The following is a 17,442-nucleotide window of genomic DNA, read 5'->3' on the forward strand; positions in this document are numbered from 1 at the left end:
AATGCTGTGCACAGAACCTACACTTGATGGATGACTATTCTACGGCTTGTATGAGTCCAAACTTGCAGAGTGCTCTTTACTTAGCCATCTGTCTCCCTCCTCACGGCTGTACAGTGAACCAGCTTTCACCTTCCTATGGCATAGAAATTGTGGCAGAAGGATGTCAGTCAATTCTTTTTGTGATCATCATGACTCCTACTGGAACAAGCTCCCAGAGATGAGGTTCTGAAATGGTGAGTGTTTGATGCTGGGGAAGGAACCGAGCTTCTTACCATCATGAATAAATTTAATTGGTGTCTTATGTTTGATTAGATATTAGTCTGTCTTTGACATATAGACAGTTTTCTCTTTATAGTTAAGGACAGTTAGCTCCAGAGGAATGTCAGCTAGCCATTTCATTTTGGATAAAGGTAAGAATTGGTCAGAACAGGGAGGATGGATCAGCACCGATGGCCCCAACCAGGTGGAAATTGGGTCCCACTCAGGATTATAAAATCATGAATTGGATGAGGCTCCCAAGAAAAAGGCTCACTGTGAGGATATGATTCTCTGCCTCCTGGGAGATGATGAGCGTGAAAACCCTACTAACCATACAGAGGTGGCCAACAGAAGGGAGCATCCAGAGTCCAGGACTTGGTGGACATTGGGATAGAAAAGGCAGGGGCTTAGGAGGACTTGGAGGACAGGGAGCTATGGAGACAACAAAGGGACCGTGGCTCTATACTGTACTTATTGCAGTTCCTGCTTGGTCCCTTAGTGTCACTGGATTGCAGCCAGTGACCAGCTTCCCAGAGAGGCAGTAGCTCTATTGTTTCTGAGGGAGAGCTGCTACTACCAGTGTGATGAGGGACAACTGAGCTGGTGGACTCTGAGCCACTGAGTGATTCATCCATTCAACAAATACATACTGAGTACCTACAATGTGTTATTCTTGGTGCTGGTGACAGAATGATGGATAAAACAAATGTCTCTGTCCTCCTGGGGCAGGTATCCTAGTAAAGGAGACAGGGATTGAAAGCCTAATGGCTCAGGATTGCAGGTCCAAGTTCATATTTTATAGGGCAACAACCACTATGAGAAGAAAAGGAGAAAGAGGTGGTTGAAGTATTAACACCATCACCAGCTCCCTTCTACCCTGCTGGTGTGATTTGGGTTAGTCAGTTAATCTCTCAGCCTGTTTCCTCGTTTGTAAAATGGGGATTATGGTAGCTCCAGCTCACAGAATCATTGTGAAGATTAAATCAGACAATGCTTATATAAGCACCCAGCACAGTGCTCAACAGACAGAGGTCACTATCACTATCATCAGCATGAATGTTAATATTCACAGCACTCCCAAAGGCTCCCAAGGATGAAACTGAAATAAACAGAGCTTCCATGAGGCTTAAGAAACCAATCCTGCAGAGCTCAAAGGCCCTTTATTAGCATTTTGTTGCTGTTATTATTGTCATTGTTGTTGTTATTGTTCAGAAGAGCCTAACTGAAGTTCTCGTTCAGTGAGATCCTTTTGCAATGCAGGCATTAAAAGGTAAGACCAGTACCTTGAAAACTGGGTATCAGATCACAAAAGTCTTTGCCTATAGAGTTAGACTGTTTGGCATGATAACTACTGGCCACATGTGGCTATTTCATTTGAAATTTAAATTAATTCAAATTCAAATTTTAGTGCCTCAGGCTCACTAGGCACATTTCAAGTGCTCAATAGCCACATGTGGTCAGTGGCTGCCATATTCGACATCGTAGATACAGAACATTTCCATCATCGCAGAAAGTTCTCCTGGATAGCACAGCAAAAGCGTTGCCACATGTCTACAGGATATAAGCTGAACTTGTGGAGACCTCTGTGAATCTACACAGGAAGAGACAACATCATCACAGATATGCTACTAGGCTAACACTGACTAAAATTCTCCTTCCAGTAAGTCTTTCCTCCCACCTCCAGAAGTTGGGATTGGTGTTTCTCTTCCATGAGCCCCCTGCTCCTTCTATTTCCCCCATACCTGCACCACAATGGCCTGTTCACCTGTCTCTCTCCGAATGGCAGTCATCCCATTCCTTTGGGGATCCATGTCAGGCAAGGCCACAGTAATTCTGACTAATGCCCATGGTTTCAGATGGCTGGCCCTACCCACTATCCAGTCCCCCTGGCTTCAGCATGTGGGCATGTGAGCCAGACCAGGCTAACCCTTGGACTTTCATCTAAGCTTTGAAACAGATGCTCTGTCTTCTCCTGGGACTATAACTGAAAAATAATTATGCAAACCCTCAGCCATATTCCCCATCACGACATTACCTGCCAGTGAAACAAGGTCAGAATAGAGAAAGGTGGAGATAAGAGATGGAAGGAAAGATTCAAAATCCAAATGACATTGCTGACTACTGGAATCCAGCTTGTATCTCAAAACAGCACACTCCCTAGACTTCAAGTGACATGAGCCAATAAAAGTGTTCCTGGCTGGAGCTGGTTGGAACGGGCTTTCTGTCACCTACAAGCAAAATCCCTGATGAATGCATTTGCCCATAAGAGGGAGCCTCACAAGGGCAGAGACCTTTTCTGTCTAGCTCACCATTTTATCCTCAGGACCTCTCCCAGTGTTTGGAACAAAGAACTGGATACACGCATGTAAGAACGAAGAAACATCCCTTCTGCTTAAGAACATGCACACCTACCGCTGATTTATACTATTTTGCCACTCTAAACATGGAAAGAGGCATCCTGAAAAGAAAAACATCCTGGCAAAAAATGCCCATGGATCATTCTTCCAATAATCATTTTATGTCCAGGAGACAAGAGATGTGCTCTCCCTTCAGAACCAAGCACTGAGTGACCACGTGACATTTTTCAGGGCAGTGAAACCCCTTTGCAGGAGTGACCCACATCTTTATTAACAAAGAAAAGATGTCGACATTTTAGAGTCAAAATTCTGCCACAAATGTCATAAAAGAACTGTAAGCATTTCCAAGTCAACTGCTCTGATGGATAAAAACCTTGCAGGTAATTAATCTCCCCTATTACATAAACCCTTTCTGAGGATTCCCTTTTGTTATGGACTGAATGTTCATGTCCCCCCAAAATTCCTATGTTGAAGCCCTAACCCGCTATGTGACGGTAGTAAGAGGTGGGGCCTTTGGGAGGTAATTAGATTTAGATGAGGTCCCAGGGTGAAGCCTCCATGATGGGATTAGTGTCCTTCGAGGAAAAGTAAGAATCACCAGAGCTTCCTCTCTCTTCCACGTGAGGACACAGGGAGAAAGTGGCTACATGCAAGCCAGAAAGAGGGCTCTCACCAAGAACTGAATCCGCAGGCACTGTGATCTTGCACTTCCCAGCCTCCAGAACTATGAGAAATAAATGTCTGTTGTTTAAATCACTCAGGTTATGGGGTTTTGTTACGGCAGCACAAGATGACTAATACACTTTCATTTTCAAATTTCCTCATGACCATAGTTTTGAGGTCTTCCTGCTGGTAGAGACGACAGATGATCTGTGGTTTCTTCTTAACTGCTCCACCTTCATCCAAATGCCACATGGTGAGATGGTAAGATGTCCTTCCTTGTGGCTTCTTCAACGGATCAGCCCCCCACCATGCTCTATTTTCAGCAACATCTGTGTTACATTTACTCTCTGTTGAGTGTATCAAAGCAGATTACAATTTGGTGACACTGGAACTTTAACAGACCACTGTTTATTATAACGTTATCTTTAATAGGATGCTTATTGTTTAAATTTCTCTGAGCTTCAGGAGAACCATGCATGCCCTGCTGAACATGGCTCTCGGGAAATGCTGAATAATCTGGCAAAGCAGACACTCAGCAGGCAAGGCTCAGGGGACAGATGCTGTGTGCAGGGCAAACAGCTCCTCAAGGCGGAGGTTGGCAGTCTCTGTGCCTCAAAGTGGGAAGACATCAGGTGCCTAGTCTTACTTAACGAAAACATAAAAGACTCCACTTAATTGCTCCAAGATTATGCAGGGCATTTTTTCCTTCTTTTAGGTTGAGCTTGTTAATTTCTACAGCTGTGTTGTTGGCACAATTGCAGCCTCGAGTCCTGTTTTCACAACTTGTAAGCAAAATTAAAACTTCCCTTTTTAATTAAAATTCAAACCAAGCCTGAATTAAATTCCTATTGCAAAGCAGAGGCCTAAGAAGGCCCCAGAAGGAACACCTGTTCCAAACGAATGGTGGACAAACTCTGACAAATGCACCATTTGAGGTGCTGCTGGTGGCCCGTAAAGATGGGTTACTGACATCAGCAGTGCCTTGGCCATTTCAACCTCTTCCCCAAGGGCAGTCAACTCTGGAGTGGGGAAACCCAAGTTCAGATTTTCCATTTCTTACACTTTCCAGTCAGAATTTAATTCTGCCCACTTAGGACTTGCTGCTTTCCGCAATAATAATAGCAACAATTATAATAACAGTAATAGTAATAAGAGTAGTAGTAACAGTAATAAAAGCACACTCTTACCCAGAAAGATTAAATATGGTATGTTTCACACCCCCATTCCTCACTTCTGGTGACAGCTCTATGAATTACTCTGTTGAGAAAGACGCTGAAACCACATGCAGGTCCAAATGCCTTGTGTGTGTGCATATGCATGCAGATGCCAGACCATCATTCCCATCCTGCATCCTGACAATAGACTTAATAGATTTGGAATTAACCTTTCAATTTCTCCTAAGTGAAGACAGAAAAATTTTAACCCTGAACCTTAAAGGAAAATACCACAGGATCATTCATCTGAGTCATAATTCTCAAGGCAGGGGTACTCACCTGGATACTGCCTAAAAAAGCCCTTTGCACTTCCAAAGTACTGCCAGATGAGAGACGGGTCACGGTCAAAATTATCTACAAAGACTTTGTTTAGAGATTCGGACCAATAAACCCCATTGACAATTGCTGGGTCTGAAAAAAAGCAGAGAAGAGGAATGTTACAAAGCAAAGTAAAATAGAACCCCACTGGCATCTCACATAGCTGACAGATATCAGCATGAGGTCCATCTTGCAGGAAGCTGTGAAGAGAGTTACAGCTCCCCAAATGTTTAGCTCCTGGGAATTCCATACATTAGGGCTTCCCCATCCTGCCCGAACCCTCCAAGCTACCCAGACCCCTCTATTGATGGCTCCTTACTTAAAAGCCACATCCCTTTATTTGTTACTTTCAATCTCATATAGCTCATAGTTCTTGAGAAAGCAAAGAGAGACCTTCTTAGCATTATTATTATTTCTTTTAAAGATTGGCACCTGAGCTAACATCTGTTGCCAATCTTCTTTCTTCTTCTTCTTCTTCTCCTCTTATTCTCCCCAAAGCCCCCCAGTACATAGTTGTATATTCTAGTTGTATATGTTATGTGGGACGCCGTCTCAGCATGGCCTGATGAGCAGTGCCATGTCTGTGCCCAGAACCTGAACCAGCGAAACCCTGGGCCGCCAAAGCAGAGCACGCAAACCCAACCACTCGGCCACGGGGCCAACCCCCTTAGCATTATTTTCCACTTTTCCCCATCCTGAGTCAGAACTCAGCATTAAAAACAGGAAAAATGTGTTTTCTCTCACCGCAGTCACCTCAGCCAACATAGCCTTATTCCAATTCTCTCCATCTCCGACTTAGAAGTTTGCTTTTTTTTTAAAAAAAAAAGAATAAATAAATTGGAATTACGTAACTAAACCTCTCTTCTTCTTTCATTCAGTAGAGTGTGAGCTCCAAGAGGACAGGAACCACCTCACTTTGGTCTTCTGTTGAACCTCTTTGGCCAACGCATGGCAGAAACTCCAAAAATTCATGGATGGATGAAGAGATGGATGGATGGATCGATGGATAAAACAAAGATTGTTCTCCAGATTCCAGACAACCATCTACTCTTCTGCCCTGCTATCCCATGAGAAAAATCTCTTTTCCTCACCCTTGGCAGCCTAAAGATGAGCCCTTGGCTTCTGTCTATAGATAAGAATTAAGGGTAAAGACAAAGAGGGAGAATAAATAAGTATTTCTCGCAGACTGGTTGAAGCAAGGTGGATCACTGAGGTGCTCTGGGACTGTTTACTTTTTGTTTTTTTAACCTGTGAAGCTCCTGTTTCCAAATGATGCCACATTAAACAACATCCGTTCTAAGAGGGGAGATAGTTGTCCAGTCCCAGTATGATGAGAGTGAGAATGAGAATAGGATGAGCACATTAATAACTAGGAAGAGGAGGAGAAACATTTGAGTCCTTCCTGTGGTACACGCACTGTGCTTATCTTATCTCCTATCCCCGCTACCACAGCGCTCCAAGGCAGGTGCCACCGCTCTCCTCTATGCTACACAAGGAGAAAGTGAACACCAGGAACTTACGTTCTTTCTTAAAAGCACCCAACTAGTAAGTGGCAAAGCCTCTGATCTGTGGTTTCCTTATTTGTAAAACAGGCATAATAGTACCCACCTTAAAAGCTGTTTGGAAGGTTAAACAAATTGACAGAAAAGGACTAATGGCAAAAGGCATTCACAAAGCCATCAATGGAGCTGGCCTGAAGTCCCACTCCCTCACCAGAATTCCCTGTGGGATGCCAAGTCACAGCAATCCCACCGTGACACCCTTATTCCAAAGATTCCTCCATACTACACAGATTGGGGGATGCGGCCAGATTTGGTCACTCCAGTCCTCAGGTCTTACAGCAAGCCAATGAGCAAAATAATGCTAGAAATGTTCACGTAAATTAGGTACACTGATAAGGAAACACTATTGGTACCAGCATGCCCCATCCCTCTTCCACAGCTGCCTGCCCTTTGCCAGCAAGATGCTCATCTGGAAAGGTCTAAGCCTATGAAATGGCTCTGAACCCAGCAGGCAGACACAGCATCTTGTCTTACTGTCTTACCTTCGGCCTGCCTTATTTTTGCAGATCACTTGAATTCAACAGGCAATTGCGATTCTGACTCTCATCTCAGGGGTAGATGCTCTAACTCTTATAAACTATAATAAACTACATCATAGGCTAGAAGAGCAAAAATGACCAATTCAATCTTTTACCACAAAGTAATTTGGAGAAAGACATTATCTTCACAATCCTGGAAAATGGAGCCCTTTATTGTTCCTGTCCAAGCTTGACAATAATTATTGTGACTCACTCCCTGCTGCAAAACCCACCTAAATTAATCCACAAAGATGCAAATACAATAATGACACTGAAAAATCCATGATTCTTGCTTCCTCCATCAATGGCCTCAATTATGTTGGCGTCATATAAAAACCTTCCACAATTAGAAGCAAAAATTCCATTTCACTAGCTCACTGTCTCAACATGTTAAGGAGTCAAACAGTTTCCAGTTAGACAATTCGTCTTGAGTGTGGTTTCTTTGGGCATAGGAAAAGGCTGCCCATGCCTCCAGGTGGTCCTGGAAACCTAAGATTGCCCCCCTGGAAAACTGTGATCATCCTCAGAAATCCAAAAGACTTGTGGTGTCTGAGGATCATTTCATCCACTTCATTTCGAAACCAAATCTCTGAAATTATGTCTCTTCAAGAAAAGGGGGCTTCAATTTTTGTAGGGCATGGTGAACAAGGGAAGCAGAATCACTTAAAAATAAGGTCTGGTTAAAATGGGGGGGGGTTATGTCACACACCCATTTGATCAATTATTTGAAATACTCCCTCTGGCTTGTAAAATAACCACAGTGTATTGATTTTGCAAGCAATTTTAATGAAAAGGAAAATCTTGACTCATTGTCCATTGTTGCAGCCATCTAAGAGATGGAAAGAAACACCCAGGAAAATGGTGATATTATTATGTGGGGCCTTCATATAAATATTTAGGTAAAAAAAGACAAGTTAAGAATGGTTTTCCCAGTATCATTGTCAGAGAGCGGAAGTGAAGTAGCCCAAATGGTCAGTGCTTGCCATTGCACCTATGTACTCAGGTCCCCAACCCCTTCCACTATCTACTGAGAGGAGGTGAACTCTGTGTTGGGGTACGGACCAGCACCCCAGCCTGATGTTCCCTCTACGGCTGCTGAGCAGATATTCTTTCTTTTGGTCACTTATGAAAATGACAGCATCCTCCTAAGCAGCAGGCTTACTTTTTTGCTTATTTGTATTTTGTTTCAAGATTTTTTAAAAGCCCCTTTTGCTTCTTTTAGGATTCTTCAAGAGTTTTAGATGAACCTGACCTTTGGTTTCCACCTCCACCCTTAATCTTCACAGGGGTTTAATGTACTGTATTAGCTTCCTGTGGCTGCTGCAACAAAACACCACAAACCAGGTGGCTTAGAACAACAGAAATTTATTCCAGAGGCTAAAAGTCCAAAATGAAGGTGTTGGCAGGAGTGGCTCCTTCTGGAGGCCCTAAGGAAGAATCTGTTCCATGCTTCTAGCTTCTGTGGTCACCAGCGATCCTAGTTGTTCCTGCCTCATAGATGCCTCACTCTGATTTCTGCCTCCATCTCCACATGGCCTTTCCCCTCTGTGTGTCTCTGTGTCAAATCTCCGTCTCCCTTTTCTTTAAGGAAATCAGTCATTGGATTTAGGGTCCACCCTAAATTCAAGATGATCTCATCTCAAAAATCTTTAACTTAATTAAATCCGCAAAGACCCTATTTCCAAATGAGGTCACATTCAAAGGATGTGTTGGAAGCCACTATTCAACTCAATGAACGCACATGTACTTTCTTAATTATCCTATACAACACACCCATATTTCATGGTTTGTAAGTATCCTTTTTGAAATCTAAGTTTAATAAGTGTAGGCTTTTTACCCTGTGAAAGAGGTTTAAAGGCCTTCTCCCCTTTCTTCTTTATGGGAACAATTTAGATTTTCACATCTGCATCATAATTTTATGAGCTTACCATTCTTCATGACCTCTGTCAATGGGTCCTACCTGTAATGCACCAAACTGGATTCAAATCATTTTCCTTAATGTCTAGTGTATGTGTCAATAATCAGCCTTCTCTGCTCGATAAAGTAAACTGCACATAACACAGTCATTTTCCCCAATGTTCCTGTCCATTCCACATCAACTTGTTATTCATATTGGTCAATACAAAATCCAGGAATAGAAGTTCTTTACGTTTTCTATTTTCTCTATCTTCCTTTTTTTCATTGAGCTAAGACTGGTTTATAACATTATATGAGTTTCATGCGTAATTATAATCCAACTTCTGTATACACTACAGCGTGCTCATCACTAAAATCTAGTTTCTATCAGTCACCATACAATTGACCCTCTTTACCCATTTTGCCCATCCCTCACTTCCACCTCTGGGAACCATCAATCTGTTTTCTGTACCTATGAGTCTGGGTTTTGGTTTTTTTTTAGATTCCATATATAAGAGATATCATATAGTATTTGTCTTTCTCTTTTTTCTTAGCGTAATGCCTTCAAGTTACATGCATGTTGTCACAAATGGCAAAATTTCCTTCTTTTTTATGGTCGAATGATATGCCATTGTATATGGCACATTTTCTTTATCCATTCATCCGTCGATGGACACTTAGGTTGTTTCCACACCTTGGCTATTGTAAATAGTGCTGCAATAACATGGGAGTGCAGATATCTTTTTGAAATAGTCATTTCCTTTCCTTTGGATAAATACCCAGAAGTGGAATTGCTGGATCATATGGTAGTTCTATTTTTAATTTGGGGGGAAATCTCCATACTGTTTTCCATAGTGGCCACACCAATTTGCATTCCCATCAACAGTGTATAAGGGTTCTCTTTTCTCCACATCCTCTCCAATACTTGTTATTTCTTGTCTTTTTGATAATAGCCATTCAATGGGTGTGAAATGATAGCTCATTGTGGTTTCGATTTGTATTTCCCTAATAATTAGTGACATCGAACATCTTTTCACGGGCCTGTGGTGGCAGTATTACAGCCAATGAGGTTTATCCACTACCGTCTGAGAGATTGTTACATCCGATGCCAGTCAAAAATTTATCAGATGTGCGGCTTTTAGAAAACAGACTACTAGCAGATGTTTAGAGAGTAAGTGTCCCACACCACCTTTGAGATCAATTTGCAATTTGTATCTGAAAAGTGCTGCACATCCCAGCTCTGTCTTTGTAACTTATCCTAGAACCCATAGCAAAATCACGTTTGTGGTTTCCTTCTCTTATTCCTGCCCAAGTAACCCCTATCACCTGTGCTTTCCCCTAGGCATGCACTTTGCTACATGGGGGTCACCTGGTGTTACAGCTTGCACACCCCTCCTACACACACTCACACACCTTGCCATTTTAGTTCTGTCTCTGTGAATGAGTAGCCCCCTTGTCATCATACTTGAGGCACGAGTCCCACTCTCCTGAGTCCTCCCTGAGATGATCAGCCCCTGGGGTTCAGGCAAATTAAGAGATGGAAGCACTTAGCAGAGCAAATGGCACATACAAAATGCTCCATAAATACGGACCGTTGTTTACTCTGTGCATTAGTAAATGGATAAATAAGTCCCCAAGAAGAGTTCCCCACTGTCATCCCTGTCCTCTGCAGCGAGTGTTGCTGGGTAGCACACCAAGAGTGCGGCGCACAGCCTGGAACTCGGGCTTTGGAGGTGATGTCCCAGGTCTGAGACCTCACTTGGCACTTGTTAGCTAATGGCCTTGGGCTTGTGACTTAGCTTCCCTGAGCCCCAGGGTCCTCATCTGTAGAAGGCAGATGGCACAGCCCTCCCTCAAAGGCTGCTGAAACAGGGCATGCAGGGCGCTCAGCAGGGGGCGGGCTCCATAACCGTTAGCGGGTATGTCACGAGGCGCAGCTCTGTGGTGGGCCCCCAAATCCCACCCAGGGCAGTTCAGCTGTCCTAAGACTCTCCAGGGGAGGCTTCACCTAAGTCTCCTCCTCCCTGCCTCAAATTGTCAGGGCACAACACTCTCAATGACTCCTCATTCATTTGTTCCTTCAATGAATATTTATTGAGCACCTATTGTATCAGGCATTCAGCAGTGCACCAGACAAACCATGAAGCTGACATTGCAGTCTGAGAAGGGGCAAGACAATGGATAAATAAATGAGAATCCAAATAGAAATCGGTGCGACAAAGAAAATAATAAAAGGATGGCAGGCTTGAGAGTTACTGTATGTAGAGAGGCGGAAGGGGAGTTACTCAAATTGGGTGGTCAAAGATGACTACTTTGAGAAGAGAGATGGAGGCCGAGAAAGTGTCAGCTCAAAAATGCCTTGGCCAACAAGAGCTTTCTAGGCAGAGGGAACAGTAAGTTCAAAAGCCCTGAGCCGGGAAGAAACCGGTGTCTTGGGGAACAGCAAGGTGGGAAATTTTGCTGGAGCCCTGTAGGCAAGGGGGAGAGGTATGAGATGGGCCTGGAGAGGTGGGCAGGCCACGTTGAGGACTTTAGCAGATTGGCGAAGCTTCCTGCCAAGCATGCATTTTCTAAGAGGCATAATCTGTGCTCCACCAGCGCCAAAGCCCATCACACTTTTATTCACGGTTCTAAAATCAAGTTTCTTTTCTTCCGAGATCTCTAGCAAGCACAGCCTGTTCCCTCTTTCCAGGACACATCCTTCAAGCAATCAGGATCTTTATGGATGACTTAGCACTTGAGTTTCCTCTCCAGACCTCAAAGTCATCCGATAGGCACTCCACGTTTCTTCTCAATATCATTTACTCTCCGTGAATTAGCAGCACTGTATTAATTTAAACTCGTCATTTTCTACGACAAAATACGGGTCCATTTCTAGAGAATCTGAGTGTACATGAACAATTATAGGCTAATATAAAATTACAAACTACTGTTACTCAAAAACCATTGTTTGAAGGGAAGGGACTGAGTTCAGGTTCAATTGGGTTTTTGAAGTGTGGAGCTTGTAAGAAAGGTATTTCCTGCCTTGAACAAGGCTAGAGGAAGGATCTTGGGCTTTTCTAAAGGTCTTTGAAGGTGTGTGTCTCCTGCCTATGAAATTATACCAGGCACGGAGAGACACTGAACCCACACAGGAGTCCTCCTCAGCGCTGCATGTTGGACCACATTCAAGAGGAGAATGGCTGGATAGTTTTCATGTCTCCCATTTCAGCAAGTAAATGACATCTCTCCCATTCATTCTAAATACATCATAGATTAAATAATGAATAGTTTTGATGCTAATTATTAAGCACTTATATGTATTGGAAAATAGCCCTTAATGTGTGTTGAATTATAAAACGGGTTTACTTGCCAAATATTTACCCTTCCTCTAAACTTAGTGATATGCTAGATAGCAAATGCATGTTGCTTTTCACAAAGCTGGAGCCAATTTCTGGCAGCCCTGGGACCAGAGGGACCAAGAGGACTCATGGCCCGATGCTGAACCACTCTGGATGGAGCAGGGAAGCAAAATATTCAGTAAACATACTTATCAGTTTGGCAAGTCCTAAAGGGTCCTCCAAACTCTCTCAGCCTGTCACTTCAGTGTGCTAGACTTCAGGGTCAATTCCCCAGTGAGATTTCACGTCAATGACTCAACTTGTTTGTTTGTTTTTATTACCTTAAATATATCCATTTTAAATAGTCCTCCTCCCTTAACATATTTTAAATTTCGTGGTGAAAACTGCATTTCTTCCTCCTTGTCACTCCTTATTCTCCTAGAATAAACCATCCCAAGTCTTTGTCAGAGATATAAAGAAGAAAATTACAGGATAGAAATCGAAATAATGATTTTGATGATTTTAATAATGATGATGATGACCATGATGATGGTAGCAGCAGGGATTGCCATTTCTGGAACACTTACAATGTGCCACACACTATATAGGACCCTTTCCAGGCAGTTTACAACTACTCTTCCTAGCCTCATTTTACAGATGAGGAAACAGGTCCTCGGGGCATTGAAGTCTGTTGCCCACATATATCACCTTGTCCCAACTATTAGATGGAAGAAGACTTGAACGGAAGCCTTGAATTCTGTTTACTACCTACCAGACAGTAAGTAGGGGGAGGAGAAAAGGGGTGGCACAGAGGCGCAGTCTAGACACCAGGTAACATGTGGCTCAGAGCAGGTTGTCTGCCCCCAACTGCCAATAAATGAATGAAGTGGGTGGTCCCTGGGGAGGGGAGCTGGGATCACACTTTCTTTGGGCCCTGACATGGCATCTTTACACCTGATGCTCGAGACATGTGCGTGAGTTCAAGGGGACATGGTGGATAAGATAAGGTACTGCTGCCGACCAGTACAGAGCCCCTGTGCAAGAGTCCCTAACGCGTCCACCTCAGGATCTCTGCTGCAAAACCGCCAGTGAGGCAATTTCATCACCATCGGCATTTGGATTTGGGGTCTGCATGCAGAGGGGACATTTACAAGGCGTAAAATCTTGAATAAAACATTCTAGCGTAAAGATAAGCACATCTCAAGGGGCTTCTGATTCTAAAATGGCATCTGACAAATCTTAGTTAAGTTGGCATTCACTAAATCAAAACAGCTCATTTGCTCTGTGATACTTCCCCACTGAGTCTTCCTGGAGGTCTCTCACAAAAAGCTGAAGAGTCAGAGCACCAACTTCCTGAAGTTTGCTCTAGTTGGAAAGGGAATAAAACTCCTCTTGGCCAGGATTGGAGATTGGGTGAACACAGAGTCACCCTTTTCCCACCAACAGGCACTAGACCGCCAGCCTTACAAAACTCTCACAGCAGCTCCCTGGAACTCAGCGTCCTGCTCTCAAATTCATGCTGAATACCACGGCCAGATGGCCCACGCTGCTCCAGAAGCATTGGTAGTCCCTGCTAACCCATCATGCAGAGGCTCCACCCTACCCTTGGAGCTTGGGCTCCAAGCCAGTCTGATCTGGCCCAGGATCCCCTTTCAAAGACACTCCCCTTCCAGCTCCCACCATCCACCTTATCTGCACCCCGGCCAATCTCACTGAGGTTCTTCCTTTCTTGTCCTCTATTGTTTCATTTACTGTAGTTGTTCCTACTACCACTGGACAATCTGTTCAAAAGGTATAAATCATGTCATATTTTCTAATACATTTAGTACCCGTATTAGATGTAGTATGCATTTATTCATTCATTGAGAAAATATTTGCTGAATGCCTACTGTGTTCCAGGAACTGTGCTAGGATTTTGGGATAAAGCAGTGGGCAAAACCAGACATGCCCTCTAACCCAATGGAGCATGAAGTCCACGGTAGAAGCAGAGAATCCAGTAACTATCTAATTATGTGTAAAATTACAGTGGTGATTAGTATAAGAAGGGGCAGAATGTGATGTAAGGGAACATGGTCTTGGAGAAGTCTTCCCAACACAGCATTGATCAAGCTGGAATCTGCAGAATGAACAGGCATTAAAGGAGATGGGGAAGAGTGGTCCTGGCAGTGCCAACTGCAAGTTCAAATGCCTGGAATAGAGAGAGGCAGCCTCCAAAAAGGAGGCTGGGGTGGGAGAGGGCTGGAGGGACCCAGCAGGGCCATGAAGACCCTGGTCTGCAATCTGCTCTCAATCTCAAGAGCAATGGAGGCCCCTGGAGGGTTTGAAGTGAGCGCAGGTACTCACCTTTGCCATTTCGAGAGCAACCAAGAGGGGGCAGGTGGTGAGGGTGGAAGGAATGTTTAGTGGCTCCTACAGTCATTCAGGGGGACATGACAGGGCCTGCACTAGGGTGGCAGAGGGAGAGAAGCCCATGGTATCTAGAGAGGACCTGCTCACCAAACATGAGTTAGTCCAGGTTTTGCACTCTGAAGACAGGCATTTATGCCAGAGGTAGAAGCTCTCTTCTTCATCGTCCCAGCATCCAAGCAGTGAGTCCCCAGCAGCAGAAAGCCTGGGGAACAGTACTCCAGAGTACTGCACCATGGAGGACTTAGCCCAAGAGGGGCTGGCGTGCTCCTTAGATCACGTACAAATGGGACAATCTATTGTCGGCAACAGGGAAGAGTTTGTTCCCAAACAGTTGGGTTGTCACAGATTTGCTAACACCAATTTCTCTGTTGTAACAAACCTCAGAACGTTCATCCCTCCCAGCCATTCTTGCAGTGTGTCTCCAATCAACAGAAGTTATTCACAAGCAGCGTGAAAGAATGGAAATGATAAGAAAAGGAAATCCTCGACCACCCACATTTGGGTGTTGGCAATCTTCAGCGAGGCCTCTTGCTGGGTCCTGCTATGCCCCCACACAGTGCCAGCTGCCCTACACCCCTCATTCTCCTTCATTCTCCCAACTCCTGGGAAGGCCCATACTATTTCTGAAGGATGAGGGACCAAGGTCTGGCAAGGGAAAGATCACACAACCAGTGAGGGACCAGTTTGTCTATTCACCTAAGGTGTCCCTCAGTGGAGGGCGGTGGAGGGGATGTGGGATGGAGGGCGAGGTGGGGATCAGAGCCACTTAGCCCTGTGCCTCTGTCCCAAACTCCCCCCTCAAGGCAAAGCCAAGTAAACTCTTACCCATTCAGTCAATAAGCACTTAAAAATATGTAGGATATTTGAAGACTTGTCCTATGCTCCATGGGAGGCCACATAAAAGAACTGTTTCTGCAGAAAACTGATATTATGACAAGTCACACACAATAAAGGACAACACCTAGTTAGAGAATACATAGCTGTCATCATTTAGTAAGAACCCATTCCTGATACTCACTCAGAAAGTCTCCTCTCATTTCAACCTTTCAGAAGAGAGAAAGAAATTTAAACATGCCTTCCTTCCATCTTCCGACAGGCCTGGCTCCCAGTAAAATACGATTTTGTGAGCCTGCCATCTGTGCTGATGCTATCAGCTTTTTATTGATATTTAATATAAACACAGCCCCGAGGCTAGCAGGTACCCTGACAGGGTCTGAAATATAATTGCCAGAGAACGTACAAATGCGTGTAGCAATTAAGGAGCTGTCAGGGATATTGCTGGTGTGAAGACAGAGCTGCGGGCTGAACAAAGGAAGGTGGCGCTAAAGCGAGGAGGGAGAGGGAGCAGAGGGTTGCCGGCAAGGAAGTGGGGTAGCAGACTGGCACATCGCCACTGCAGTGGGCCCAGAAATCACACGCAGGGAGATAAGTGGATTACGGACATTCCAAAAGGGAAATGGAGCCAAGTTTAACTTTGCTGTGTGTTATCAACACCCAAAGGCTGAGAGCTCGCTCTCCTGCCTCTGCTATAAGATTTATACTGAAGAGACAACATGCAGTCTGGAATCCGGCTTTTCCAGAGAGGCGGGGGGTGGGGGGGGCATGAGGGCGGGGCATGGAAAGGAATTTGTATTCTGCACTGTTTTGAAGAGCTGTCACAGTGGTACCAACCTGAAAAACCGGCTTGTGGATGAGAAAGACAAGGTGAGTTTTGAGTGAGGAAGAAGGGAAGTGAGCCACCTGGAGGGTAAGGTCCAACAGAAAGGAGCTTTGAGGTGAGCCTTGAGGAGGACCAAAGAATGCCTTCATTCCACGCTCCAGCTGCAAATCCTACTCACGCCTGTGCTGTCATTGATTTAATGGCAACACAGTGGTGGCGAGGACGGGGATGGTCGTGGTCATGGGGTGTAGATATAATCTCCTCCCTGTACCAGGATGTCTTGTCATCCTCTGAGATGCCCAGGAGCCTTGGTTTTCATCACCGGAAGCAATAGGGCGAGGAAGGGAATGATGTCTAATGCGTGGCCTGGGCTGAAGATCAGAATGACCAGGTCTAGCATTAGGGTCTTTTGTGCCTTACTGTGCTTTTAAATTCCTAGGAGAGGAGCACCCCTTTTCAAACAGAATGTTGCTGCCAGAGATCTGGGCTATAACAGACAATGGGAATAAAGAAATCTTAATTTCCTCTTTCTTGAAGGAAAGGAATGGATGGAAATGGGCTTATGCCCTGCCTTCACCCCCTCCCAACACACACACACACACACACACACACCCTACAAGCCATCCTAGGTAAATGATTCCTGGTGGAACACAAAGACTTTTGTAGTTAGAGAAATTTTAACTGATACGTCGAACCCATGGGTGCTCAGATTATTGCTCAGAATAAGGCTTAATTTATTTAGCTAAAAATAAAGAGTAGCCTATTTAAAGAGAAGCATTAAGCAATGACACAGGTGTTGGGCAGAAGCAGATGTAGTCATGAGTGTGGCCCATGAATGGCTAGGGCTGGAGAAATGCAGCTCCAATGGCTCAAAGCAGCAACACTCACCATCTCCTCCCACAGTTTCCCTCCGGGGTAACTCACACCAGAACCTTAGCAATGTCCAGACCAGTGCATGGGATGGCAGGTGACATATGAACACATTCCTTGTATAATGAAAACTGTGGTTTTATTCTTTAATAAAATCCTCCATATGTCTTCCTGCTCTGAAACTGACAAACTCCTGAAGCCATTTAGCCCCAAGACTATGAAAAGGTAGATGTGGTCACGTAACTAAGGGCATTTCTAACTCTACACCCCTGGGAGCATGTAAGTAGGAATCAGAAGTAGGTTTGAGAAAGTTCAGAAAGACGCTCAAATCAGCAGACGATGTTCTCTGCAAGTAAAGTGCACGGAAGGTCCGACCTCTCACAGAGCTGCAGGAAGA

The 17,442-nt window shown here is 44.4% G+C and overlaps 1 protein-coding gene across 4 annotated transcripts in view; it reads right to left on the bottom strand.

The window, feature by feature from the left end:
- CACNA2D3 (calcium voltage-gated channel auxiliary subunit alpha2delta 3) overlaps positions 1 to 17,442 on the bottom strand; it is an 824,202-nt gene that overhangs the window by 441,756 nt on the left and 365,004 nt on the right. For all 4 annotated transcript variants that reach the window (XR_011426865.1, XM_070237387.1, XM_070237386.1 and 1 more), the window contains one exon: positions 4,772 to 4,903. Coding sequence is in view for 3 of the 4 variants with exons in the window: in XM_070237387.1 (XP_070093488.1) it covers positions 4,772 to 4,903 (132 nt within the window). In the remaining variant the exon portion in view is untranslated. The remainder of the gene's footprint in view (positions 1 to 4,771; positions 4,904 to 17,442) is intronic.

This window comes from Equus caballus, chromosome 16 (assembly GCF_041296265.1).
Source record: "Equus caballus isolate H_3958 breed thoroughbred chromosome 16, TB-T2T, whole genome shotgun sequence".
In the NCBI taxonomy this organism is placed as follows: domain Eukaryota; kingdom Metazoa; phylum Chordata; class Mammalia; order Perissodactyla; family Equidae; genus Equus; species Equus caballus.